Source organism: Dendrobates tinctorius, unplaced genomic scaffold, assembly GCF_039654945.1.
Source record: "Dendrobates tinctorius isolate UK_male_01 unplaced genomic scaffold, ASM3965494v1 ptg000022l, whole genome shotgun sequence".
NCBI lineage: Eukaryota > Metazoa > Chordata > Amphibia > Anura > Dendrobatidae > Dendrobates > Dendrobates tinctorius.
Window position 1 is genome coordinate 18,968,752 of NW_027361690.1, and position 27,332 is coordinate 18,996,083.

Here is a 27,332-nt window from a genome sequence, read left to right on the forward strand (position 1 = left end):
GTTGCTGGGGAGTAATAGTAGAACCACACACGGAAATGGCAATGTCGGGTATAGGTGCATTAGTAGAGGGAGGAAACACAAGGAGTTCAGTCTTTGACAGGTTCAGTTTCAGATATAGTGAGGACATGATGTTAGACACAGCGTTTAGACAATTGCCAGTGTTTTCTAGAAAGGCTGGCGTGATGTCAGGAGAAGAAGTGTATAATTGGGTGTCGTCAGCATAGAGATGGTACTGGAAACCAAATCTACTGATTGTTTGACCAATAGGGGCAGTATACAAAGAGAAGAGGAGGGGGCCTAGGACTGATCCTTGAGGAACCCCAGCAGTAAGGGGAAGATGAGAGGAGGAGGAGCCAGCAAAAGATACAGTAAAGGAGCGGTCAGAGAGATAGGAGGAGAACCAGGAGAGAATGGTGTCCTTGAGGCCACTGGAATGGAGAATAGTGAGGAGGAACTGGTGATCCACAGTGTCGAATGCTGCAGAGAGATCCAAGAGAATTAGTATGGAGTAATGACCATTTGATTTAGCTGTTAGTAGATCATTAGAGACTTTAGTGAGGGCAGTTTCAGTAGAATGTAAAGAGCGGAAACCTGATTGGAGAGGGTCGAGAAGAGAGTTTTCTGAGAGATAGCAGATAAGACGGGAGTGGACCAGGTGTTCCAGGAGTTTAGAGATGAAGGGAAGATTAGAGACAGGTCTATAGTTAGCGGCACAGTTTTGGTCGAGGGATGGTTTTTAAAGTAGTGGATGTATGATGGCATGCTTAAATGAGGAGGGAAAGATACCAGAAGAAAGAGAGAGGTTAAATATTTTAGTTAGGTGAGGGGTGACAGCAGGGGAAAGGGTCTGGAGTAGATGTGACGGAAATGGGTCACTGGTGCAAGTGGTTGGGCGGGAAGATGCAAGGAGCCTGCTTACTTCTTCTTCTGTGACTGGTTCAAAGTCAGAGAGTGAGCTAGATGCAGTGGGGGAGGGAGGACAGTGCATGGTATGAGATGACTGGGAGATAATTTCCTGTCGGATTTGGTCAATTTTTTCTTTGAAGTAATTGGCCAGATCGTCAGCTCGAAGCTCCATGGTAGGGGCCTGTACTCTTGGGTTCAGGTCAGACAGTGCTATTTAGTAATGAAAACATAAAAGAACATTTGAGAGCTTGTATCTCCAAATAAAGAAATGTGAACAAGTAAGTTATGAGTCTTGTTTTTAAGAAAGTAAAAAATTATACTTTATTTTTAAATACACAACCAAGACATAGAAATGTAAACTTATTCACTGCATAAATCATAATAAATGTGACAGGTGAGCAGTGATATTACTGTGTATCAGCAAAAACAAGCAAATCACTACACAAGATGTAGGAGCAGCATCATTGCCAAGTTAGTAGCTCTCATGTTTATTTTGCTCAAATGGTGGGGGTAGTACTAAAGTGACATGTGCATAGTACCAACTGCAACAGAGGAAAAAAGTCATATAAAATGTATATTATTTAAAATTCACACAATAATAAGTTGCCAAAGGTGTTGCGCAGTGCATCAATTTCCCCACAAAAAGAAGAGCATAATGGAACCTAACTTGAGATGGGCAGACACCTGGATGTTCGGGTCCGACTTGTTCGTCCGAACAGTTGCAAAAAGTTCAGGTTCGGGTGCCAGAACAGTACACGGATACGAACCCAGACCCCATTCACTTGAATGGAGGGCCCAAACATCTAGTGTTTGCTGTGCTGTCATGTGCATGACAGTGTGACAAGCACCACTTCTGATCGGAGGGGAAATCATCCCCGCTGGGCAGAGAGCCGCGGTTCCCATGCTGTCATGTGTTGCTTTCCTGTGCAGTTGGTGGGCATATCAAAACCCCGCATGCGGACACATCCTCATACAGCGCATGTCCCTGCGTACCCAATGTTAAAGATAGGTACAGAGGACAACGCAGGACACATGCGGAAGTAGGCGGTGCGTAGGCGGAGCTTAAGGGAGGACGTACGCAGCCATACGCAAGTGTGAACTTAACTAGCTGATGGGACTACTGATCCCATCATCCGACACCTGCTAACGCTAATTACAGTGAGAGCAGGAGCGGGAGATGGGAGTATTCATCAGCCGCTCCTGCACTGTAAATAAATAATTTTAAAAAAACGGCATGGGTTCCCCTGTGTTTTTGCTAACCCGCCAGACAAAACTCACAGCTGGTGGCTGTAACCCTCAGCTGTCAGCTTCAGCAAGGCTAGTTACCAAGAATAGAGGGGCTCCCATGCTGTTTTTTGATTATTTAAATAAATAATTTTAAAGAATGTGTGGGGGTCTCCCTCATTTTTGACAACCAGCCTTGCTAAAGCTCACCGCTGGGGGCTGGTATTCTCAGACTGGTAAGGGACTATGGATATAGGCCCCCAGCCTAAAAATAGCAGCCCGCAGCTGGCCAGAAAAGGCACATCCAGGGGCGTACATAGAAATCATGGGGCCCCATAGCAAAAGTCTGAATGTGGTCCCCCCCCAAAAAAAAAAAAAATCAACAGGTGCTCTTAACTCCAAGCATGCATGTTATAGGTCAAACAATTAATTTTATAGCTAGTCTTTGATTTTTTTCTTTAATTTACACTGCAGGATTCCTAGAACTGATTATTGCCCAATAATCAGTGTGTAAACAGACAGCCGATCACCCAAACAATGAACAAAACAATCATTGACTAAAATGATTTTCAATCTGGCTTAAAAATAATCCCACTCAGTAACACATCCTTCTTTGTAACCAGTATATGCTGCTGAGAACAATAATAATCTATGCACACAAAACAATCTATACTGATCATCCTGTGAGCATAAGAAATGCCATAATGGGCTATCAGCTATCGGCCAACAAGTAGCTGATTGATTGTCAATATATATTGTAAATGTAAAGTGCTAGGCTGCCAGCACAGTGAGGGGACACATTTAACAAAAAAAATCCACCCCCAGCCGGGCTCACCATCTTGTGTGTCCCTCTTCCTGAGTGAGAGAGGCTCATGAATGTTTTCTGCTTCCTGCTTCCTGCAATGCATGTGTGCTGCTCTCTGGCTGCCAGGAGGCGTGGCGTTCTTATGCAAATTCAGCCAGAGACTTCAGCCAACTGCTGACCAGGAAACAAGGAAAGGGGAGCTTCAAGGGGCCAGGGGGTATACAGCGGCCGGCGACCAGCGCTTACTTTTAATTAAAGGAGATAGTACTGTGTCAGCACAGCACAGCTGCCAAACCGCAGCGGCTGTCGCGGGCCCCCTCACCCATCCGGGCCCCCTCACCTGTCCGGGCCCCATAGCAGCTGCGTGGTCTGCTACTATTGTCGGAATGCCGCTGGGCACATCTATTAGATGCGGCAATTCTGGCACTTTCCCACTTGCCGTGTAGCGGTGGCAAATGGGGTTCATATTTGTGGGGTTGATATCACCTTTGTATTGTCAGGTGACATCAAGCCCATGGCTTAGTAATGGAGAGGCGTCTATAAGACACCTATCCATTACTAATCCTATAGTTGTATGGTAAGCAAAGACACAGTCAGAATAAAGCCCTTTATTTGAAATTAGACTAAACACAGTTTTCCATTTTTATTTAAATGCCTAGTTCCAGCGAAGCCCTCGTTCTCCTGTAATAAAAGTAAAATAAAAAACCAACAATATAGCATACCTGTCCGTCGTTCTGTCCCACGCCGTAATCCATGTCTGGGGGATAAACAGTTTTCAACCTGGATGGTGCCAAGATGCGTCCATCCAGGCTGAGAACCACTGGTGACTGAACTGCTGCAAGCACAGTCTCAGAGATTGGTGGTGACGTCATAGAGGTTTCCAGCCGGGCTGAACTGCGATGACCTCGGTGAGATCCCCGCTAGCACGGTGAGAAAAACTGTAAGCAGAGTCTTATCTTCCTGCTCTAGGCCAGAGAAACCAAGGAGAGACCTGCCCACTCTGAAGTACAAACAGTTGTTTTATCTGAACATGGTCGAGAGTTATCCGAGTATCTTGGGCATGCTGTTAGATAGCCGCAGCACTTGTAGGGATTGCCTAACAAACAGGAAATCCTTGCGTTTGTTCAGGCTGTCTAACAACTGCAAATCATGCAGATGCAGGGACTTGAACATATTATCCGAGCATGCCCAAGATACTCGGTTAACACCCGACCATGCTCAGATACCATGTTATTCAAGCACATTCGCTCATCACTAGTAGTAACCATAAAGTCATATAGGTAAATTTCACCTTCATGACCAGGCCAAATTTTTTTTTATTCTGAACTGTGTCACTTTAAGTGGTATTAACTCTGGAATTCTTGAATGGATCGCAGTGATTTTGACATTGTTCTAAAATGATTTATCACCCTGACCTGCATATCTCCCACTGCACTGGGGGGCTGCCACATGTACATGTATTCAGTAAGGCCTCGTTCACACGTACCATTTCGCGTTTCCGCTGCGTTATTTTCTGCGCGTTTTTGCCGCGAAAACACGAAAAATAATCATCCCATGCATTCCTATGGGATTCCGCAATGCTGGGCTAATGCTGCGGTTTTTACCGCGGCGGAATCGCTTTGTGGTAAAAAACGCAGCATGCTCATTCATTTCGCAGAATCGCGGCGATTCTGCACCCATAGGAATTCATTGTTCTGCTTACTTTCCGCATGTGGCTGTGCACACCATGCAAAAAGTAAGCAGAACATTTGGGGATAGTACCCACGGTCCGGAGGAGAGGAGACTGTCCTCCCGGCTTTGGGTACCATATCCCTGTAAAAAATAGAATTTAAAATAAAAAATATTGTTATTCTCACCTTCCGACGTCCCGCGCAGCCTTCCTGCCTCTCTCCACGCTCCCTGTCCCAGTAAGCCTTTGCGAGCGATGACGTCCGTTCTCGCGGGATCGCGAAGTCTCGCGGTCATTCGCACGACGTCATCGCGAATGACCGCGAGACGTCGCAATCCCGCGCGGGACGTCGGAAGGTGAGAATAACAATATTTTTTTTATTATTATTATTTTTTACATTCTATCTTTCACTATTGATGCCGCATAGGCGGCCTCAATAGTAAAAAGTTGGTCACACTCGTAAAACACTATGTTTGACGAGTGTGACCAACCTGTCAATCAGTTCTCCAAGCGATGCTACAGATTGCTTGGAAAACGCTAGCAATTCTGCAAGCTAATTCCGCTTGCAAAATGCTAGTTTTTCCGCGGGAATTTAAAATGCTATTTTCCCGCGGAATGGAATTCCGGAATTCTCGCGGTAATTTCCGCGAGAGTTCCGCTACGTGTGAACCCAGCCTAAAACTCTACAAAGCAGGCAACGAGAACAAATGCTGGACCAGCAAAATGCTGTGTAATAACAACATGATGGCTATATGGATAAACAGATACTGCAGCCGGGTGTCCTCTCTTAAAAGAAGAAGGTCCAGTTGGTGGTTATCATCTTGTGTCATACGTGGGCTTGTAGCATAAGAAGCCTGCTCCCATTTACAATTGGTCCTTTATATTTATGATAGCCCCATGTGAGGAAAAATTCATCATTCCTGTACATCTGATAAATGCTGCCCAATCCATGGGCAGAATGTATCAGGCACCGTCTGTATGATCTCAGCTAGGTATGTTTGACTTGGAAACGCTGTGTCATTTCAGAGAAAGTCATAGTTTATGGCGTTCCGAGCTACGATGTAGACTAGTTGGACAGGCTTATCCCCCCCGGGCATGGAGTGACAGGTCTCTACCTACGTGCACACATAGGCACATTTTGTATTGCACCTTATGTAATTTTGTTCTCTTGCATCTGATCTCTCCTTGCCATTTATGAAGCACAGTAACATTAGATTTGTATGTGAATAATGATAAAGCTGTGTTTGTTGTATTCTGCAGCTGCATCTGTAGTTCGTGATGCCACTGGAAACATTAATGACACCATCACTTCTACCATAAACTGTAATGGATCTGCAGCCTGCGGCCTCGGTTATGATTTCTCCATATGTGATTATCAGAAATGTAACTATGGGCTGATGAATAACTTTCAAGTGAGTATTGATCATTGACTCCTGGAACAGCAGCGCACATTGCATTAGGCATAAAACATAATGGGGCATTTTATAGCCTATTTGCGTTATTGCTGATAATTTTCTATTTAGCTTCTCAACGGTCAATATAATTCATAATGGCAAAACTGTATACATTAATTCCTTCAAAAGCCAGCTCTTTTTCATTCTGGTGCTAACTACTTCTTCACCATACTGATAAGATTGTAAATCCTGTGCCCTGACATACATCCATATAATAAGCTCACACATGCACCTCCATCCTACTGTCATGTGGGTACTTTCAATGAATCCACCAGGCTGACCATCCATAGTGACTGCAGTTTATGTGTTCTTCTTCTGATTTCTTGAACGGATGTATGAATTAATGTTTTAATAGTTGTTTCCAGAGATGCAGAATCTCTATGCACTCCAGCACATAAAGTCCTTAAAGATGTATATACTATAGCACGGTGCCTCTGAAATATAACATGCAATAAAACATGGCACAATTACTTCATACAGAAGACTACAGAGGTAAAGTATTAAATGAAATCTATCAGCAAGTTTTTGCTGTGTAATCTGACAGCAGCATGATCTAGGGACAGATGCCCTGATTCCAGCGATGTATCACATAGTTTACTGGGTGCAGCAGTTGTGACACTGGGTCGCCCTCCCAGGGCTGTGGGGTACTCAGTACCGGGCCGGTCTCTCAGATGGGAATGTCACAGCAGCGGTGACCCGACCCGTGGCCCTGGGCGCCCAATGTAAAAGGGGAATTGAATGGTGAAATGTAGTTGAAATGAATAGTTCGTGACACCACCTGTGGTGTTCGGCAAGGGAGGTGTTAAGCCGACGCTGCATGCAGGTCCTCTGGGACTGATGGTATGGCGCAGCAAAGATGTTATAGCTCCCCACAGGTGGAGCTGTAGTCCCAGGGCAGTGTAGATGTAGAGGTCAAGGGAAGGCGTAGGTGAGGCATTGTTGAGCACCAAGATGTAGCAGTGCCGGGTGTGTTGGCGCCGGAATGAGTGGAGGACACCAGAGTATGCAGTTCCAAAGCTTTACTCACAGTCTGTTGTACAAACAGGTGTCTGCCTCCGTGCCGTGTCCTCCAGGTCAGGGACTCAGTCAACCTCCAGGCCAGATGGAATACTCCTTTCCAACACTCCGCCAATATGTGCCTTTCTGAACGTCTCCTCTTATAGTGCCTTTAAGTGAAGTACTCCTAGTACTGAGTTACAATGGAGTTCCTCCTATCCGATGTTCTTATGAACGCTAGTTGTACGGCAGACAGCTGTAGCCTGCTTCGGGGACTCCTTGCTACTAAGTTCCGGCTCACTATCCAGTTGCTGTTGTGCCCCCAAGTCTTGTGCGGGAATAAAGTGGTCACTACTTCTATTCCTCCGGTGTCTGCTGCAGGACCATTAGTATCCATACAACCTCGGGGACTGGTCCCCGGCCTTGCGCTTAGAACTTCTAGGAAGGGTGCTCTTCTAACCCACATCCTCTGTTCTCTCGTACGCCTCACGTTCCGTACTATTCCTTGCTTTCTATGGAGAATCAGGCTTTCGGTCTGTGTTGCTCTCTCTTTTCCTTTCCTGTGCCAGCAGACCCAGATCACTGGGATCTGCTGCAGCACCTCCATCCATCCCTCTCTCCGGGGATCTTCTCCTCTCCAACTCTCTAACCAACTGACCTCTAATCCTAAACTCTTCCCGCTCCTTGTAATGTAAACTAACTCCACCCACCTCCCAGCATGTTTCGTGTTCCAAGCAGGGAGCCACCAATGGGTGCTTTGCTATACTCCAAGCAGGGAGCCGCCGAAGGTGCTTTGCTACACTACTTTGTGGTGTGGGGTGCAGGTGTTGGAGTGTGGTCAGGAGTCTCCACCTTACCTGGATGGTGGGATACTACACCTCAGGAGGAGGTGCAGTACCTCTGTGGCGACTGAGCCTCAGGGGCGCCACAACACAATCACAGTCTGCAGATTTAGCAGAGCGCGGAATGCTGAGCCCTGTATAATCCTGCACACACCACTAATTGGCAGCTTTCTGTGTACAGTACATTGTATAGTGACAGAAAGCTGCTAATCACTTCTGGGGGTGAGGTTGGACAAGGAGGAAGAAGGCAGCTTGTCCTGAAGTGATAATATCTTGACGATAAAACACTGAATCTATTGAAGCAGAAACACACAGCCCTATAAGTGAAACATCCCTGGAGTTTGGGTCTCAGCTTCTACACCATGCTGCTCTCAGAACACACAGCAAAACCTTCTGACAGATTCCATTGAAAGGAATTGTCCATGCCTATACATTTTCTTTTTAACAGCGTGCAGTACTCTAAAATACTAAAAGGCATAATACCTCGATGATCATATGCGGCTCCTTTGCCAACACTTGGTAACTCTGCCACTGGTCTCTGATCACTCACCTATGGCAATAATGTAATTAAAGCAATGACACACAACCTGTGATCACAGGAGCCAATCACTGACTGTGGTGGTGACATATTGACATAACTGAGGTCATTACTGAGACCACTAATAGTCGTGTTGACTTATTAATGCTGGAGCGAGCTGAACAGAAATCCAGAATTGGTATGATGAGTATCACTTCATTAATTACTTTAGACCGGGGTGGGGGGTTTCTGCCTAGGGCCATTTGGATATTTATGCCACCTTTTGGGAACCGTACAAAATTATCATCTCGAAAATTACTCTGCTACATTTGGTCAAACATTTAATTAACTCAACCCTAATGTAGCTGAAACTGCTTCTCTTTGGTGCGGCTGTGATGTTAGGTGGTATGGATGATGTTGCTATTCATAAATGCTTTTACAGATTTGCATCAGTCTGGAGTGTAGGTGGTCTCTTTGCGATGATAAGTTTTGTAAAGAAGTTGCAGCAGTAAGTTGTGTCAAACACAGATGTATATTACACTACATGTCTCCTCAAAGTGCGAAATTCATCACTGCACACGTTATATTTATAGAATTCAAGCAGTGGGAGATCTGCAGTATACACATAACATAGGAGACACTGGAAACACCAAGACTACTGTATATACATAATATAGGAGCCTTCTGGACTACTGTATATACATCACACAGAAGACATGGGGCTGCGGCATAGACAACACGGTAGACACTAGGGCTGCGGTATATACATCACAGGAAATGCTGGACTGCGGTATAGACATCACAGGAGAGGCTGGACTGTGGTATAGACATCACAGGAGACATGGTGCTGCAGCATAGACATCACAGGAGACATGGGGTTGTGGCATAGACATCTCAGGTGACATGGGGCTGTGGTATATACATCACATGTGACATAGGGTTGTGGTTTATACATCACAGGAGACGCAGGGCTGTGGTATATACATCACAGGAAACGCTGGGCTTTGGTATAGACATCACAGGAGACATGGTGCTGCAGCATAGACATCACAGGAGACATGGGGCTGTGGTATATACATCACAGGAGACGCTGGGCTGAGGTATATACATCACAGGAGATGCTGCGCTGCGGTATAGACATCACAGGAGACGCTGGGCTGAGGTACATACATCACTGGAGATGCTGGGCTGCGGTATAGACATCACAGGAGACGCTAGGGCTGCGGTATACAGTAGACATCACAGGAGATGCTGAATTGCATTATAGTCAATACAGGAGACATGGTGCTGCAGCATAGACATCACAGGAGAAAAGGGGCTGCGGCCTATACATCACAGGAGACATGTGGCTGTGGTATATGCATCACAGGAGATACAGGGCTGTGGTATAAACATCACAGGAGATGCTGGGCTGAGGTATACAGTTGTGGACAAAAGTATTAACACCCCTGCAATTTTGTCAGATAATGCTCAGTTTCTTCCTGAAAATGATTGCAATCACAAATTCTTTGGTATTATTATCTTCATTTAATTTGTCTTAAATGAAAAAACACAAAAGAGAATGAAGCAAAAAGCAAAACATTGATCATTTCACACAAAACTCCAAAAATGGGCTAGACAAAAGTATTGGCACCCTCAGCCTAATACTTGGTTGCACAACCTTTAACCAAAATAACTGCGACCAACCGCTTCCGGTAACCATCAATGAGTTTCTTACAATGCTCTGCTGGAATTTTAGACCATTCTTCTTTGGCAAACTGCTCTAGGTCCCTGATATTAGAAGGATGCCTTCTCCAAACTGCCATTTTTAGATCTCTCCACAGGTGTTCTATGGGATTCAGGTCTGGACTCATTGCTGGCCACCTTAGAAGTCTCCAGTGCTTTCTCTCAAACCATTTTCTAGTGCTTTTTGAAGTGTGTTTTGGGTCAATGTCCTGCTGGAAGACCCATGACCTCTGAGGGAGACCCAGCTTTCTCACACTGTGCCCTACATTATGCTGTAAAATTTATTGGTAGTCTTCAGACTTCATAATGCCATGCACACGGTCAAGCAGTCCAGTGCCAGAGGCAGCAAAGCAACCCAAAAACATCAGGGAACCTCCGCCATGTTTGACTGTAGGGACTGTGTTTTTTTCTTTGAATGCCTCTTTTTTTGTCCTGTAAACTCTATGTTGATGCCTTTGCCCAAAAAGCTCTACTTTTGTCTCATCTGACCAGAAAACATTCTTCCAAAACGTTTTAGGCTTTTTCAGGTAAGTTTTGGCAAACTCCAGCCTGGCTTTTTTATGTCTCGGGGTAAGAAGTGGGGTCTTCCTGGGTCTTCTACCATACAGTCCCTTTTCATTCAGACGCCGACGGATAGTACAGGTTGACGCTGTTGTACCCTCGGACTGCAGGGCAGCTTGAACTTGTTAGGATGTTAGTCGAGGTTCTTTATCCAACTTCCGCACAATCTTGCGTTGAAGTCTCTTGTCAGTTTTTCTTTTCCGTCCACATCTAGGGAGGTTAGCCACAGTGCCATGGGCTTTAAACTTCTTGATGACACTGCGCACGGTAGACACAGGAACATTCAGGTCTTTGGAGATGGACTTGTAGCCTTGAGATTGCTCATGCTTCCTCACAATTTGATTTCTCAAGTCCTCAGACAGTTCTTTGGTCTTCTTTCTTTTCTCCATGCTCAATGTGGTACACACAAGGACACAGGACAGAGGTTGAGTCAACTTTAATCCATGTCAACTGGCTGCAAGTGTGATTTAGTTATTGCCAACACCTGTTAGATGCCACAGGTAAGTTACAGGTGCTGTTAATTGCACAAATTAGAGAAGCATCACATGATTTTTTGAATAGTGCCAATACTTTTGTCCACCCTCTTTTTTATGTTTGGTGTGGAATTATATCCAATTTGGCTTTAGGACAATTCTTTTTGTGTTTTTTCATTTAAGACAAATTTTATGAAGATAATAATAACAAAGAATTTGTGTTTGCAATAATTTTCAGGAAGAAACTGAGTATTATCTGACAAAATTGCAGGGGTGTCAATACTTTTGGCCACAACTGTATGCATCACAGGAAATGCTTGGCTGCTATATGTACATGACAGCTGGAGCTGTGGTATAGTCATCACAGGAGGAACTGCTTTTGCTTTCTTCTACTTTGGGACTGGAGCGTACTGCACGCTAATCTCGCTCATAAAGTACACCCTGACGCTTTCCAATGCGATTACATAATATTTCATTGAACGAAGAAATTAAAAGCCCGGCAGCGGTCAAAATGCAGCTGCTGGCCTGAGCAATGCGGTCCCTGGGAATCTGCCCCGGGGGCCGGAGAAAAGGTCATCCTAGTCCCTATCTTGTAGTAATATGCCCATCCTCTTCCCTATATTGTAGTAATGTCCCATCCTGGTCCCCATCTTGTAGTAATGTTTCATTCTGGTCCCTATCTTGTAGAAAATTTTCCATCCTGGTCTCTATCTTGCACTAATGTCCCATCCTGGTCCCTATCTTGTATTAATGTCCCATCCTGGTCCCCATCTTGTAATAATGTGCCCATCCTGGTCCCTATCTTGTAGTAATGTCCCATCCTGGTCCCTATCTTGTAGTAATGTCCCATCCTGGTCCCTATCTTGTAGTAATGTTCCATCTTGGTCTCTATCTTAGGCCAGGGTCATGTTCCATCTTGGTCTCTATCTTAGGCCAGGGTCAGACTTGAAGTACAATGCGAGAAACTCGCACGAGTCTCGCGTCTCAATACCTGGCACTACCGGGACTAGGGACTGGAGTGCTCAGCTGCATGGAAATATATGCAGCCGCACTCTCTGGTCTGAGTGCCGGTGACAGTGCCGGGTATTGATGCGAGAGACTCGCGCGAGTTTCTCTCATTGTACTTGCAAGTCTGACCCCGGCCTTATAGTAATGTCGGATCCTTGTGCCTATCTTGTATTAAGATACCTCTTCCGACAAGCCTATAACCTGCAGTAACCACCGATCGACCAAACCGCTGCATGACCAGCTCTACCCTCGCCTACTGTATTTTCACCCATCCCTTGTAGATTGTGAGCCTTCGCGGGCAGGGTCCTCTCTCCTCCTGTACCAGTTATGACTTGTATTGTTCAACATTATTGTACTTGTTTTTATGTATACCCCTCCCTACATGTAAAGCACCATGGAATAAATGGCGCTATAACAATAAATAATAATAATAATGTCCCATCCTGCTCCCCATCATATACAGTAGTAATTTTCAAAATTCTGCCACACTTCACATACATATTAAAAAAAAATCCTTCTCACCTGACCTCAGCATACAGTTTCCTGTCCTCTTCTCATCCACAGCCTGGCCGGCGCATGGCAGTGACTTCACTTCTGTCTTTCTGGCATCTAATGAAGCCTATATGGAATGGGGTCTTAGCCCAATACTAATTGCAATATCATACAACATAAAGTCTCTCCAGTAGTATAAGCGTTAACACTTAATTATGAAACAAGAAGAGAACAAAAAATGTCAAATGTAATTGTTCTGTGACCTTTTCCGGTAGATCTATTATACTCTGTGTTCCTGGCAGGGTTCTTTTCTCCTCACATGTGACATTTTATAGTGACACGGCATTGTCACATCTCACAGTTTACAGGATTGTTTTTAATTTATTGTAGGTGATGAGTATGGTGTCAGGATTTGGGCCCCTGATCATTGCCGGGATTTTCTCAGCCACCCTGTCCTCGGCTCTGGCATCGCTTGTCAGCGCACCCAAAGTATTTCAGGTACAGCAGATGTGCCTTTATTTTATTATGCTCTAAATATTATTATTATTGTTATTCCATTATACACACATTATAAATATATACTGTATATACCACCCATTGTTGACCAGGCCACTAGTCTGGGTAATCAGAACCTAGATTTTGCTGACTTTGTAGCAGGGTTGTCAACCATAGAGGAATCTCTATGAAAACATTTTTCAATTCTTCATAAAAAATGATGCATCTATGACGTTTTTGATACTGGAGAAGCTTGTGTAGATTTCTATGAGGCCGGGATTGCACATGCCAAAAATATGGTCGAGTCTCGCATGTTTATACCCGGCACTGCCACCGGCACTCAGTAGCGGAGCGTTCAGCTGCATATATTGCTATTCGGCCGCACGCTCCGCTCCTTAGTGTCGGTGGCAGTGCCGGGTATAAACATGCGAGACTCAGCCGTATTTCTCGCATGTGTGATACCGGCCTAATTGTAATTGTCAATATTTTGCAGTTCACAGGGAATACTGCTATTGCCATAAATCAAAATTATGGTCTCTTTACATGTATCATTTATATATACCATAATAATCATAAAGATTATGGATTTCTGATGTGCCCACAAAAAAGTTGCCTGTGTGTGATTTTTTTGAATAAGTTGTCCAGAAAGAAATCAGAGCCAAGTTGTCAACCATGTTCTGTAGAGATAACCATGGAGTGCTCCACTGCAACTCTTCTGTTCTCTTTCCGCTATTTCAGAGTTTGTCCTACTCCTAAAAGGAAATATTCAGAAATGGGTATATTATTATATTTGGTCACTTCTCAAAATACAATACCATAATAACTGACAATGAAAGTAGAGGAAGACTTTACATGACAAATATGCATTCTTACAATTTGTGTGCTTCTCTACAGCATATCCATATACTATATCTATACAGTCTAGAGTTAAGCAAAGAGATTTGCGGGACCCTTGTGCAACAATGGCCACATAACTAGCCAGCATTCCCTGGACCAGAACACTGCAATCTCCCTCCTTTCTGATACTATACCTGGTGCCTCTTGCGATTAGCAGACCTGGCACAATGTGATCTTGCGCCATGATGATGCATACATGACCAGAAGAAACATCTGGGATACCAGTTTGTAGGAGATGGGTCGCAAGGCTCTGGTGCAATGACCATGGACTACTGACTTGGTCACTGCTGCAGGCCATGGTTGCATGCTTAGGCTATGCAGGCTGCTCACGGTAGCATGAGTGACATGAGCCTTGATATTGTGTTGCAAAAATGTCCGTATCACTGGTTCCACGATTGATGCATTCTGTACTACAAATTATATTGGATGTCACTTACCAAGCCCAAAGAATAAAACAGCACCTAAAGAAACCATCAGACTGCATTTGCATGACATTTGGCTACAAGCCAAATAATATCCAGCTACAGGTGTTCCACTGACTTCATGCCACTGTTTTCAAAGATTATCCTGGTGCAGAGTAAGATGGCAATGGAGGTGGGAATGGGACTAATCTTTTCAGCAATGAGCCCTGCTATTGTCTTTGATGTAAAGGTAGCTGTAGGTTGATCTGGAGATCACACTGGCAAAAATCATGAAGAGGCCTTCGCAAAGGTATAGTATGATTATTATTTTTATTATTATTATTATTATTATACATTTATATAGCGCCATTTATTCCATGGCGCTTTACATGTGAAAAGGGGAAAATATAGACAAGTACAATAAACATGTGTAAGACAAGGGACACACAAGTACAGAAAGAGAGAGGTCCCTACCCGTGAGGGCTCACAGTCTACAGGGATGGGTGAGGATATGTAAGGTACTCCTGGGGTGGACCCACTAGACCGTGGCAACGAACCTCCCGAGGGCGAGCTGATCAGGTGGACCACCCCCTACACAGGGAGTGTATGGGGCAAGCCCGCGGGAAACTATCACCACGGTAGCCGGTACCCGGGAAAGTATAAGCGGACAGACAGGTAGATCCGAATAGCAGGCACTGGGCAGACGACACGGCTCGGAGACACAGGAGAGACGGCACGGCCTGAAGACACAGGAGGGACGGCACAGCTTGAAGACACGGGGGACGGCACGGCTTGGCGAGACAGGCGTGACGGCAAGGCTGGAAACACAGGGGAGATGGACGAGGACTGGAGACACAGAACCTAGGAGAGAGGGAGCAAAAGAGGGACTGAGTAAATGCACGGGAAGAGAGCAGGGGAGCACTAGGAGAGCGGCCAGAGTCACTAGCAAGATCTAGTGATAGTCAGGCATCGCCTTCAGATGGAGGCGGCCTGATATAGGGAGAGAGAAGGGCTTCCGGGTCATGACCTCCAGCTGGAGGAGGAGGCGCGCGTCCTCAGGTGGGGGAAAGCGCGCGCCCGGCCATAGCGAGGAGACGTGCCCGCCGAGGAGGAGGAGCGGGGGCGTGCACCAGGGGGCCGAACAGAGGCGGTCGTCGGCCGTGGACGGGAGACCGGAGGGGACCGCGCCGAGGCCCGCAGCGGCCGGTGCGGAAGCGAGGCGACCCCCGGAGAGCGGGTGAGCCGGGGCCGAAGGGAGGTAAGAGAAGAAGTCCGCGGCAGCCGCAGCGTGACAGGATACACTAGGAGAGGGAAGAGTGGGTCGTGCTGTGGATCAGTAGAATGAGGATCATTGCAGGCTGTAGGCTTGTCGGAACAGGTGGGGCTTCAAGTTCTTCTTGAAGGTTTCTGTTGTTGGTGAGAGTCTGATGTGTTGTGACAGAGAGTTCCAGAGTATGGGGGAAGCACGGGAGAACTCTTGTATGCGGTTGTGGGAAGAAGAGATAAGGGGGGAGTAGAGAAGGAGATCTTGAGAGGATCGAAGGTTGCGTGCGGGTAGGTATTGGGAGACCATGTCACAGATGTATGGAGGAAACAGGTTGTGAGTGGCTTTGTATGTCATGGTTAGGGTTTTGAACTGGAGCCTCTGGGCAATAGGAAGCCAGTGGAGGGCCTGGCATAGGGGGGGAGAAGCTGGGGAATAGCGGGAAACAGGTGGATTAGTCGGGCAGCAGAGTCTAGGATGGACTGGAGTGGTGCCAGAGTGCTAAAGGGGAGACCAGAGAGTAGGAGGTTGCAGTAGTCGAGGCGGGAGATGATAAGGGCATGCACTAGTGTTTTGTGGTTTCATGGTTGAGGAATGTACGGATCTGGGAAATATTTTTGAGTTTGAGGCGGCAGGAGGAGGCAATTGCTTGATTATGTAGTTTGAAAGAGAGGGCAGAGTCGAGGATCACCCCAAGGCACCGAGCGCGCGGGACTGGGGAAAGTGAGCAGCCATTGACATTGATGGATAGGTCTGGTGGAAGGGTAGAGTGAGATGGGGGAAAGATGATGAATTCTGTTTTGTCCATGTTCAGTTTGCGAAAGCGAGCAGAAAAGAAGGCTGAGATAGCAGACAGACATTGAGGGATTTTGGTCAGTAAGGAGGTGAGGTCAGGTCCAGATAGGTAGATCTGCGTGTCATCGGCATAGAGGTGATACTGCAAACTGTGGGATTCTATGAGCTGTCCCAGGGCGAAGGTGTAGATGGAGAAAAGTAGGGGTCCTAGGACTAAGCCTTGAGGAACACCGACAGACAGGGAGCGAGGTGAGGAGGTGGTGTGTGAGAGGGAGACACTAAATGTTCGATCTGTTAGGTATGATAAAATTCAGGATAGGGCCAAGTCTGTGATAATAATAATACATTTTATTTCTATAGCGCTGACATATTCCGCAGCACTTTACATTTAAGAGGGGATTTGTATAGACAATAGACATTACAGCATAACAACAATCACATAGATTATAACAAATACCAAGAGGAATGAGGGCCCTGCTCGCAAGCTTACAGTCTATGAGGAAAGAGGTAGACACGAAAGGTGGGTGGTAACAATTGCCCTGATTGTTTGGACCAGCCATAATGTTAAGTGTGTAACAGTACAGACACAGAGGGCTAATGGATGTATAAAGCATGTGGGAACATGATGCGGGGAACCTGGTTATGGTAAAACTTTTGACTGTGCCACCCAGGGATAGATTAGGTTAATGTGTTGAGGCGGTAGGCCAGTCTGAATAAATGCGTTTTCAGGGCACGCTTAAAATTGTGGGGATTGGGGACTAATCGTATTGACCTGGGAAGGGCATTCCAAAGAATTGGCGCAGCACGTGTAAAGTCTTGGAGACGGGAGTGGGGAGGTTCTTATTATTGAGGATGCTAACCTCAGGTCATCAGCAGAACGGAGGGCGCGGGTAGGGTGGTATACTGAAACAAGGGAGGAGATGTAGGGTTGTGCTGAGCCATGGAGGGCTTTGTGGGTGAGGGTAATAAGTTTATACTGAATTCTGGAGTGGATGGGTAGCCAGCGTAATGACTGGCACAAGGTAGAGGCATTGGTGTAACGATTGGTGAGGAATATGATCCTGGCTGCAGCATTCAAGACAGATTGGAGAGGGGAGAGTTTGGTAAGAGGGAGACCGATTAGAAGAGAGTTACAATAGTCGAGACAAGAATGAATAAGAGAAACAGTAAGAGTTTTTGCGGAGTCAAAAGTAAGAAAAGGTTGAATTCTAGAAATGTTTTTGATGTGCAGATGACAAGAGCAAACCAGTGATCGAATGTGGGGGGCAAAGGAAAGCTCGGAGTCAAGAATGACCCCAAGACAGCGGGCATGTTGCTGGGGAGTAATAGTGGAACCACACACGGAAATGGCAATGTCGGGTATAGGTACATTAGTAGCGGGAGGGAACACAAGGAGTTCAGTCTTTCACAGGTTCAGTTTCAGATATAGTGAGGACATGATGTTAGACACAGCGTTTAGACAATAGCCGGTGTTTTCTAGAAAGGCTGGCGTGATGTCAGGAGAAGCGTATAATTGGGTGTCGTCAGCATAGAGATGGTACTGGAAACCAAATCTACTGATTGTTTGACCAATAGGGGCAGTGTAGAAAGAGAAGATGCCAAGAGATGATAAAATCTGTAGCAGGAGGGAATGGTCCACGGTGTTGAAGGCAGAAGACAGGTCCAGGAGAAGTAGGACAGAGTAGTGTCGCTTGCTCTTGGCGGTTAGTAGGTCATTAGTGACTTTAGTTAGGGCAGTTTCAGTTGAGTGATGCTGTCGGAAGCCAGATTGCAACCGGTCAAAGAGGGAACAGGAGGAGAGGTGGGAGGACAGTTCATGATATGCATGCTATTCCAGTATTTTTGAGGGGTAAGGGAGAAGAGATATCGGGCGATAGTTAGACACAGAGGATGGGTTGAGGGAGGGCTTTTTGAGGATGGGTGTGATTGAGGCATGTTTGAAGGATGAGGGAAAGACACCATTTGTAAGTGAAAGGTTGAAGAGGTGTGTTGGAGTTGGGATGAAGACTGTGGCCAAGTTAGGGATGAGGTGGGACGGGAGCGGGTCAAGCGCACAAGTGGTGAGGTGTGATCTTGACAGGAGGGTGGAGAGTTGATCTTCTGTCATGGTGGAAAAGCTGGTTTTGGAAGAACAGGGCTGAGCGGCTAAGCGCGGCATTGGGGGCTGCGTGCCAAAGCTTTCTCTGATCGTATCGATCTTCTGCTTAAAGAAGGAGGCAAAGTTTTCAGCAGATATGAGAGGAGAGGGAGGAGGTGCTGTGGGACGGAGTAGAGAATTGAAAGTGTTGAAGAGCTGTTTAGGGTTGTGAGACAGGTTGGATATGAGAGATGCAAAGTAAATTTGTTTTGCGGCAGAGAGCATGGACTTGAAGCTGGCAAGGGACTGCTTCTATGCATTGAAGTGCTCAGTAGAACGGGTTGTTATCACCTCGGTACTACTCCTTGGACTATTGTGTAAGGAGGCATAACGTACAGTTGCCGGGCTCTTGTAGTCTTCATTCAAGGTAAGCTAATAGGTTGGTGTTACATTGATTTCGTCATGAAAGCAGTGGTTCAGCCATTTCTCCAAAGTGTCAAGGCCACATGTTGCTCGTACTACCATGATTAACTTTCATGGACAAATTGTGCTACCATGGCCTGTAGCATATCTGGACTTGTTTCCAATCAAGCACATTTGGGATATCATTGTCGGCAATTGCAAGACGAACTGATGGCAGCAGATCTTGATGATTTGTGTGCCCAAGAGTATTGATCGTGGAAGAACAATTCTCAGACAACCATTAATAACTTTTCTGATAGCATGCAAAGACATGTAAGTGCATGTATTTCGATGGTGCTGCTCAGGCTTGGTACTGAATAAATTGAGATGTTAATGATATGTAAATGATGAAAATATGGAAACTAAGTTTTCAAAACATGTCCATTGATTGTGTGATTTATATAATTTTGTGACTTATATACTTGTATATAGTATATATGGATGTATATATTGTGGTGGAGAAAGGATGAAGGGCAGGATGGTAAATGACCGATATGAATCCCAGGGTGGGTGGCCCTGGGATGGAAGCTGGAACCGGTATTAATCAGCAGATATTCTGCTGATGGTTTCTATTTACAATAGGGAGCCTCCAGGTGGCTTGGTGAGATGGGTGGGACCACTCACCTACAAACCCACCCAGGGGCGTGTGTCTGAACGCCCATAGTAAAACCTGTATATGTGTGTGTATGGCTGGTTGTCTGGAAAGGACCTGCAATGAGGTCATAGCCATGTGATCCATACCTCACCTGTGGGTGTGGCTACGGACCATATAAGGTGACCAGGGTAGGTCACATGAGAGAGTGCATGTGGGCCATGTGGAAGGTCCACCCAAGGGCATGTGTCTGAATGCCCATAGTAAAACCTGTATATGTGTGTGTGCCTGTGGGAAATAGGACCTGCATTGAGGTCATGAACCATGTGATCCATAACTCACCTGTGAATGTGGTTATGGACCATATAATGTGCCTGAGGTCTGGTCACATGAGAAGAGAGTGCATGTATCTGATTGGGACATGTGGAAGATCCCAGAAGGCCTAGGTACTGGAAGGTGTGCTGCCTACCTGAAGAACACATACTGAGGCCGCTGACCTGGTGAGGCCTGTGTATAATGGCCTGTGTGTTGGACAGTCCCCAGGAAGGAACAGACATCCTGAATGAGAAGCAACTAAGAGGTAACCCCGGACAGGGGGAAATAACTGTGAGGCTATAGAGCCTGTTTGCTGGACAAAGCACAGCCTGTGTGACCACAGGGCTAAGAGAGCGGAGCTCTTTTATGAACATTCGTTTTGTCTGATGTAAGACCGTTACCTTTTCTTCATGCTGCTATGGTTTATACTGTGTAACAATAAACCATATGGACTGGTTATGTTGAAAAACCCCGTGCCGGACCCTATTAATCGGCTGCCAAGTGAGTGTCCCCAACATGAACAATAGGCGCTACCTTACAATATATATATATATATATATATATATATATACACACTATATACACTCACTGGCCACTTTATTAGGTACACCTGTCCAACTGTGTGTTAAGACTTAATTTCTAATCAGCCAATCACATGGCGGCAACTCAGTGCATTTAGGCATGTAGACATGGTCAAGACAATCTCCTGCAGTTCAAACCGAGCATCAGTATGGGGAAGAAAGGTGATTTGAGTGCCTTTGAACGTGGCATGATTGTTGGTGCCAGAAGGGCTGGTCTGAGAATTTCAGAAACTGCTGATCTACTGGGATTTTCACGCACAACCATCTCTAGGGTTTACAGAGAATGGTCCGAAAAAGAAAAAAAATCCAGTGAGCGGCAGTTCTGTGGCCGGAAATGCCATGTTGATGCCAGAGGTCAGAGGAGAATGGGCAGACTGGTTCGAGCTGATAGAAAGGCAACAGTGACTCAAATTGCCACCCGTTACAACCAAGGTAGGCAGAAGAGCATCTCTGAACGCACAGTGCGTCGAACTTTGAGGCAGATGGGCTACAGCAGCAGAAGACAACACTGGGTACCACTCCTCTCAGCTAAGAACAGGAAACTGAGGCTACAATTTGCACAAGCTCATCGAAATTGGACAGTAGAAGATTGGAAAAACGTTGCCTGGTCTGATGAGTCTCGATTTCTGCTGCGACATTGGGATGGTAGGGTCAGAATTTGGCGTAAACAACATGAAAGCATGGATCCATCCTGCCTTGTATCAACGGTTCAGGCTGGTGGTGGTGGTGTCATGGTGTGGGGAATTTTTTCTGGGCACTCTTTGGGCCCCTTGGTACCAATTGAGCATCGCTGCAACGCCACAGCCTACCTGAGTATTGTTGCTGACCATGTCCATCCCTTTATGACCACAATGTACCCAACATCTGATGGCTACTTTCAGCAGGATAATGCGCCATGTCATAAAGCTCGAATCATCTCAGATTGGTTTCTTGAACATGACAATGAGTTTACTGTACTCAAATGGCCTCCTCAGTCACCAGATCTCAATCCAATAGAGCATCTTTGGGATGTGGTGGAACGGGAGATTCGCATCAGGGATGTGCAGCCGACAAATCTGCACCAACTGTGTGATGCCATCATGTCAATATGGTCCAAAATCTCTGAGGAATGCTTCCAGCACCTTGTTGAATCTCTGCCACGAAGAATTGAGGCAGTTCTGAAGGCAAAAGGGGGTCCAACCCCTTACTAGCATGGTGTACCTAATAAAGTGGCCAGTGAGTGTATATATATATATATATATATATATATATATATATATATATTTTACAGACCAAAAGTTTGGACAGACCCTCTCATTCAAAGAGTTTTCTTTATTTTCTTGACTAGATAGATAGATTCACTCTGAAGGCATCAAAACTATGAATTAACACATGTGGAATTATATAATTAACAAAAAAGTGTGAAACAACTGAAAATATGTCTTATATTCTAGATTCTTCTAAGTAGCCACCTTTTGCTTTGATTACTGCTTTGCACACTCTTGGCATTCTCTTGATGAGCTTCAAGAGGTAGTCACCGGAATTGGTTTTCGCTTCACAGGTGTGCCCTGTCAGGTTTAATAAGTGGGATTTCTTGCTTTATAAATGGGGTTGGGACCATCAGTTGTGTTGTGCAGTAGTCTGGTGGATACGCATCTGATAGTCCTACCGAATAGTCTGTTAGAATTTGTATTATGGCAAGAAAAAAGCAGCTAAGTAAAGAAAAACGAGTGGCCATCATTTCTTTAATAAATGAAGGTCAGTCAGTCTAAAAAATTAGGAAAACTTTGATAGTGTCCCCAAGTGCAGTGGTAAAAACCATCAAGCGCTACAAAGAAACTGTCTCACATGAGGACCGCCCCAGGAAAGGAAGACCAACAGTCACCTCTGCTGTGGAGGATAAGTTCATCCGAGTCACCAGCCTCAGAAATCACAAGTTAACAGCAGCTCAGATTAGAGACCAGGTCAATGCCACACAGAGTTCCAGCAGCAGACACATCTCTACAACTGTTAAGAGGAGACTTTGTGCAGCAGGCCTTCATGGGAAAATAGCTGCTAGGAAACCACTGCTAAGGACAGGCAACAAGCAGAAGAGACTTGTGACACTGTTGGGGATTTATTCAAAATTGAAGGCATACTGAATGTATGGCTACCACAGCATCTTGCAGCGGCATGCTATTCCATCCGGTTTGCATTTAGTTGGACCATCATTTATTTTTCAACAGGACAATGACCCCAAACACACCTCCAGGCTGTGTAAGGGCTATTTGACCAAGAAGGATAGTGATGGGGTGCTACGCCAGATGACCTGGCCTCCACAGTCACTAGACCTGAACCCAATTGAGATGGTTTGGGGTGAGCTGGACCGCAGAGTGAAGGCAAAAGGGCCAACAAGTGCTAAGCATCTCTGGGAACTCCTTCAAGACTGTTGGAAGACGATTTCCGGTGACTACCTCTTGAAGCTCGTCAAGAGAATTCCAAGAGTGTGCAAAGCAGTAATCAAAGCAAAAGGTGGCTACTTATAAGAAACTAGAATATAAGACATATTTTCAGTTGTTTCACACTTTTCTGTTAATTATATAATTCCACATGTGTTAATTCATAGTTTTGATGCCTTCAGAGTGAATCTATATATCTAGTCATGAAAATAAAGAAAACTCTTTGAATGAGAGGGTGTGTCCAAACTTTTGGTCTGTACTGTATATATATATATATATATATATATATATATCTCACAAAAAGTTAGGGATATTTGGCTTTTGGGTGAAATTTCAAGATGAACCTAAACTGCACTCTAATCTTTTCAGGTAAACTTAATGTGACCTTCTCTAAAGGTTTGAATATACATGTCCAACTGTTCAATGTTGCAGCACTTTTTGTACAACTTGCTGTTCTCTAACATGGAGTTTAGTGTCAAAATTTACAAGAGATGTTTGATCCATGAATCGGCCAATACATTTTGGATTTCGATTAGAATTGGTATTTAAACAGTCCTCCACATCATGCTGTTCACATTTTGAAATCATGGGACCAAGAAGACACCTGACAATTGATCAACAGTACCTTGCCGTTGCGAGGCTTCAAGCAGGATGTTCTCAGATAAAAATGGCCACTGAGCTTAGAGTGTCATCAGTAGGTTGCAACAGAGATACATAGAGACTCGAAGTGTCACAGAAAGGCAGAGAAGTGGACATCTTTTGGCCACATTCCACACTGATGACCTCTTTATTGTGAACAATGCCCTTCAGAAGCGGATTATGAATGCCACACAATGCAAAGCACATTTAATGGAGGTGAGCAGCATCTAGGTGTCCCATCAGACCAGTCAAAAGAGTTTACATCAGTGTGGTCTGCATGCTGGATGACCTGCAGGCACAGGCATCATCGTCTTGCATGGGCCAGGGAACATCTACACTGGACAAGGGACCAGAGGGCCTCAATGCTGTTCATTGATGAAAGTCAATTCACACTGAGCAGAAATGATGGCCACCAACGATGTTGGAGACGTTAAGGAGAGGGCTATGTATCAGCCACTGTTGTCATCAGATGAGCCTTTGGTGGTGGTGGTGTTACAATGTGGACAGGTGTGTCTAGTTCAAACAGACTGCCTTACACTTTGGAAATGGTACAGTGACAAGCCCCTACTACTTGAATAACATAATTATTCCAGTTATTGTGCCTATGCACATACACAGGCCTAATTTCATCTTCATGCACAGCAATGCTCCAGCTCATCGAGGTCACATCATTAGGGAACGGCTGCTGGAGACTGGCTGGAGACTTTCTCCAGACCTAAATCCCATAGAAAACCTATGGAATCAGCTGAGTCACCGTGAATAGGTTCATAACGCTGTACCCCAGAACCTCAATGACATGAGGGCCGCCCTTCAAGAAGAGTGGGACGCCATGCCTCAGCAGACAATAACTCGATTTGTGAACAGCATGAGACGTCGTTGTCAAGCTGTAATTGATCCTCAGGGCTACATGACAAGTTTTTGAGGCACTGACATTCTTTGTTGGGTGTATACCCACCCCTGTTGTTGTCTTTTGCTTCAATACATTGTTTGAGATGAGGAAATCATCATTGCATGCTTCTACTTAAATGCACTACATGGTAAAATATCACTGTAGCGTGAACTTTGTATGTTTTCCATAAATTTTGCCAGAAAGCCAAATATCTCTAACTTTTTGTGAGTAATATACGGTGTATATATATATATATATATATATATATATATATATATACACACACCGTATATACTCGAGTATAAGCCAACCTGAGTGTCAGCCGAGGCCCCTAATTTTGCCACCAAAAAACTGGGAAAACTTATTGACTTGAGTATAAGTCGAGGATGGTGCTGCACAAGGGTTAATGGTGGTCCAAAAAGATGCTCCATATATAAATGCCCCCCATAAAATGCTGCACAAGGGTTAATGGTGGCCCAAGAAGATGTTCCATAGATAAATACCCCCATAAAATTTTGCACAAGGGTTAATGGTGGCCCAAGAAGATACTCCATAGATAAATACGGCCCATAAAATGCTGCACAAGGGTTAATGGTGGCCCAAAAAGATGCTCCATAGATAAATACGGCTCATATATTGCTGCTGCCGCTGCTGCAATTAGAAAAAATGACATACCTCTTGTCGCTGGTGGCCAGGTGCCTGTGTTCTGAGCAGGCAGGGACACCGGCGTGCTATGCGAGACAGGTGCCGGTGTCGCCGCTGCCTCAGGCCCCCAGCACAGACGATATTCACCTGTTCCCGTTCCATCGCCATGTGCTGCTCTGTCTCCCAGGTCCTCTGCAGTGACGTTCAGCAGGGGGCACACACTCACTACGTCATCGCGCCCTCTGACCTGAACATCACAGTCAGAGGATTCGGAGGACAGAGTGGCGCACGGCGGTGGAATGGGGACAGGTGAATATGGCTCCCCCCGTCATACTCAAACCCTCTCGGCGGTAGAGGGGGAGCAGGGGTGTCAGGGATCATACTTACCCCCTCCTGGTGCTGTCTCTGCAGCCCCTCTTCTCCCATGGTCTCGGCACCGCAGCTCTTCCAGGTTTCAGCGGTCACGTGGTACCGCTCATTAAATTCATGAATATGCGCATATTCATGACTTTAATGAGCGGTACCACATGACCGCTGAACTCAGGAAGAGCTGGGGCACCGGGACCATGGGAAAAGAGGGGCTGCAGAGACAGCGCCAGGAGGGGGTGAGTATGATCTCTGACACCCCCGCTCCCCCTCTCCCGCCGACCCCTGTATATGACTCGATTATAAGCCGAGAAGGAGACTTTCAGCCTTAAAAAATGGGCTGAAAATCTTGGCATATACTCGAGTATATACGGTATATATATACAGTGAATGAAAATAATTATTTGATCCCTTGCTGATTTTGTAAGTTTGCCTACTGACAAAGATTTGAACAGTCTATAATTTTAAGGGTAGGTTAATTTTAACATTGAGAGATAGAATATCAAAAATAAAATCCAGATAATCACTTTGTATAAATTATATAAATTTATTTGCAATTTGCCAGGGGGATCAAATACTTATTTCTCACTGCAAACAAAATGTAATACTTGGTGGCAAAACCCTTGCTGTCAAGCACAGCAGTCAAATGTTTTTTGTAGTTGATAATGAGGTTTGTGCACATGTCAGGAGGAATTTTGGTCCACTCCTCTTTGCAAATCATCTCTAAATCATTAAGATTTTGAAGCTGTGGTTTGGCAACTCAGAGCTTCAACTCCCTCCTCAAGTTTTCTATGGGATTAAGACCTGGAGTCTGGCTAGGCCACTCTATGACCTTAATGTGCTTCTTTTTCAGCCACTTCTTTGTTGCCTTAGCTGTATTCTTTGGGTCATTGTCTTGCTGGAAGAACCAGCCACGACCCATTTTTAATGTCCTAGCAGAGGGAAGGAGGTTGTCATTCAGGATTTTACGGTACATGGCTACATCCATTCTCCCATTGATGTGGTGAAATAGTCCTGTGCCTTTTCCAGAGAAACACCCTCAAAACATAATGTTTCCACCTCCATGCTTGACAGTGGGGATGGTGTTGTTTGGGTCATAGGCAGCATTTCTCTTCCTCCAAACACGGTGACTTGAGTTAATGCCGAAGATCTCAATTTTTGTGTCATCTGACCACAGCACCTTCTCCCAATCCCTGACAGAATCCTCCAGGTGTTCATTGGCAAACTTCAGATGGGCCTGCCTATGTGCCTTCTTGAGCAAAGGGACCTTGCGGGCACTGCAGGATTTTAAACCTTTACGGCGTAATGTGTTACCAATGGTTTTCTTGGTGACTTGGTGACCAGCTGCCTTGAGATCATTAACAAGTTCCCCCCATGTAGTTTTAGGCTGATTTTTCACCTTCCTCATGATCAAGGATACCCCATGAGGTGAAATTTTGCATGGTGCCCCAGATCAATGTGGATTGACAGTCATTTTGTATTTCTTCCATTTTCTTACTATTGCACCAAAAGTTGTCGCCTTCTCACCCAGCGTCTTACTTATAGTTTTTTAGCCCATTCTAGCTTTGTGCAGATTTATAATCTTGTCCCTGACATCCTTATAAAGCTCTGGTCTTGCCCATGTTGTAGAGGTCAGAGTCTGACTGATTAATTGAGTCTGTGGACAGGAGTCTTTTATAAAGGTGACTATGTAAGACATCTGTCTTTAATGCAGACAACGAGTTGATTAGGAGCGTCTAACTGGTCTGTAGGAGCCAGAACTCTTAATGGTTGGTAGGGGATCAAATACTTATTTCTCACTGCAAAATGCAAATTTATATAATTT

The 27,332-nt window shown here is 45.3% G+C and overlaps 1 protein-coding gene across 1 annotated transcript in view; it reads left to right on the top strand.

Annotated features, from left to right (window-relative positions):
• The window catches only part of SLC12A1 (solute carrier family 12 member 1), a 179,863-nt gene that overhangs the window by 70,755 nt on the left and 81,776 nt on the right, over positions 1-27,332 (top strand). Inside the window, exons 10-11 of the mRNA XM_073568454.1 lie at positions 5,865-6,016; positions 13,063-13,170. Of these exons, the coding sequence (XP_073424555.1) occupies positions 5,865-6,016; positions 13,063-13,170 (260 nt within the window). The remainder of the gene's footprint in view (positions 1-5,864; positions 6,017-13,062; positions 13,171-27,332) is intronic.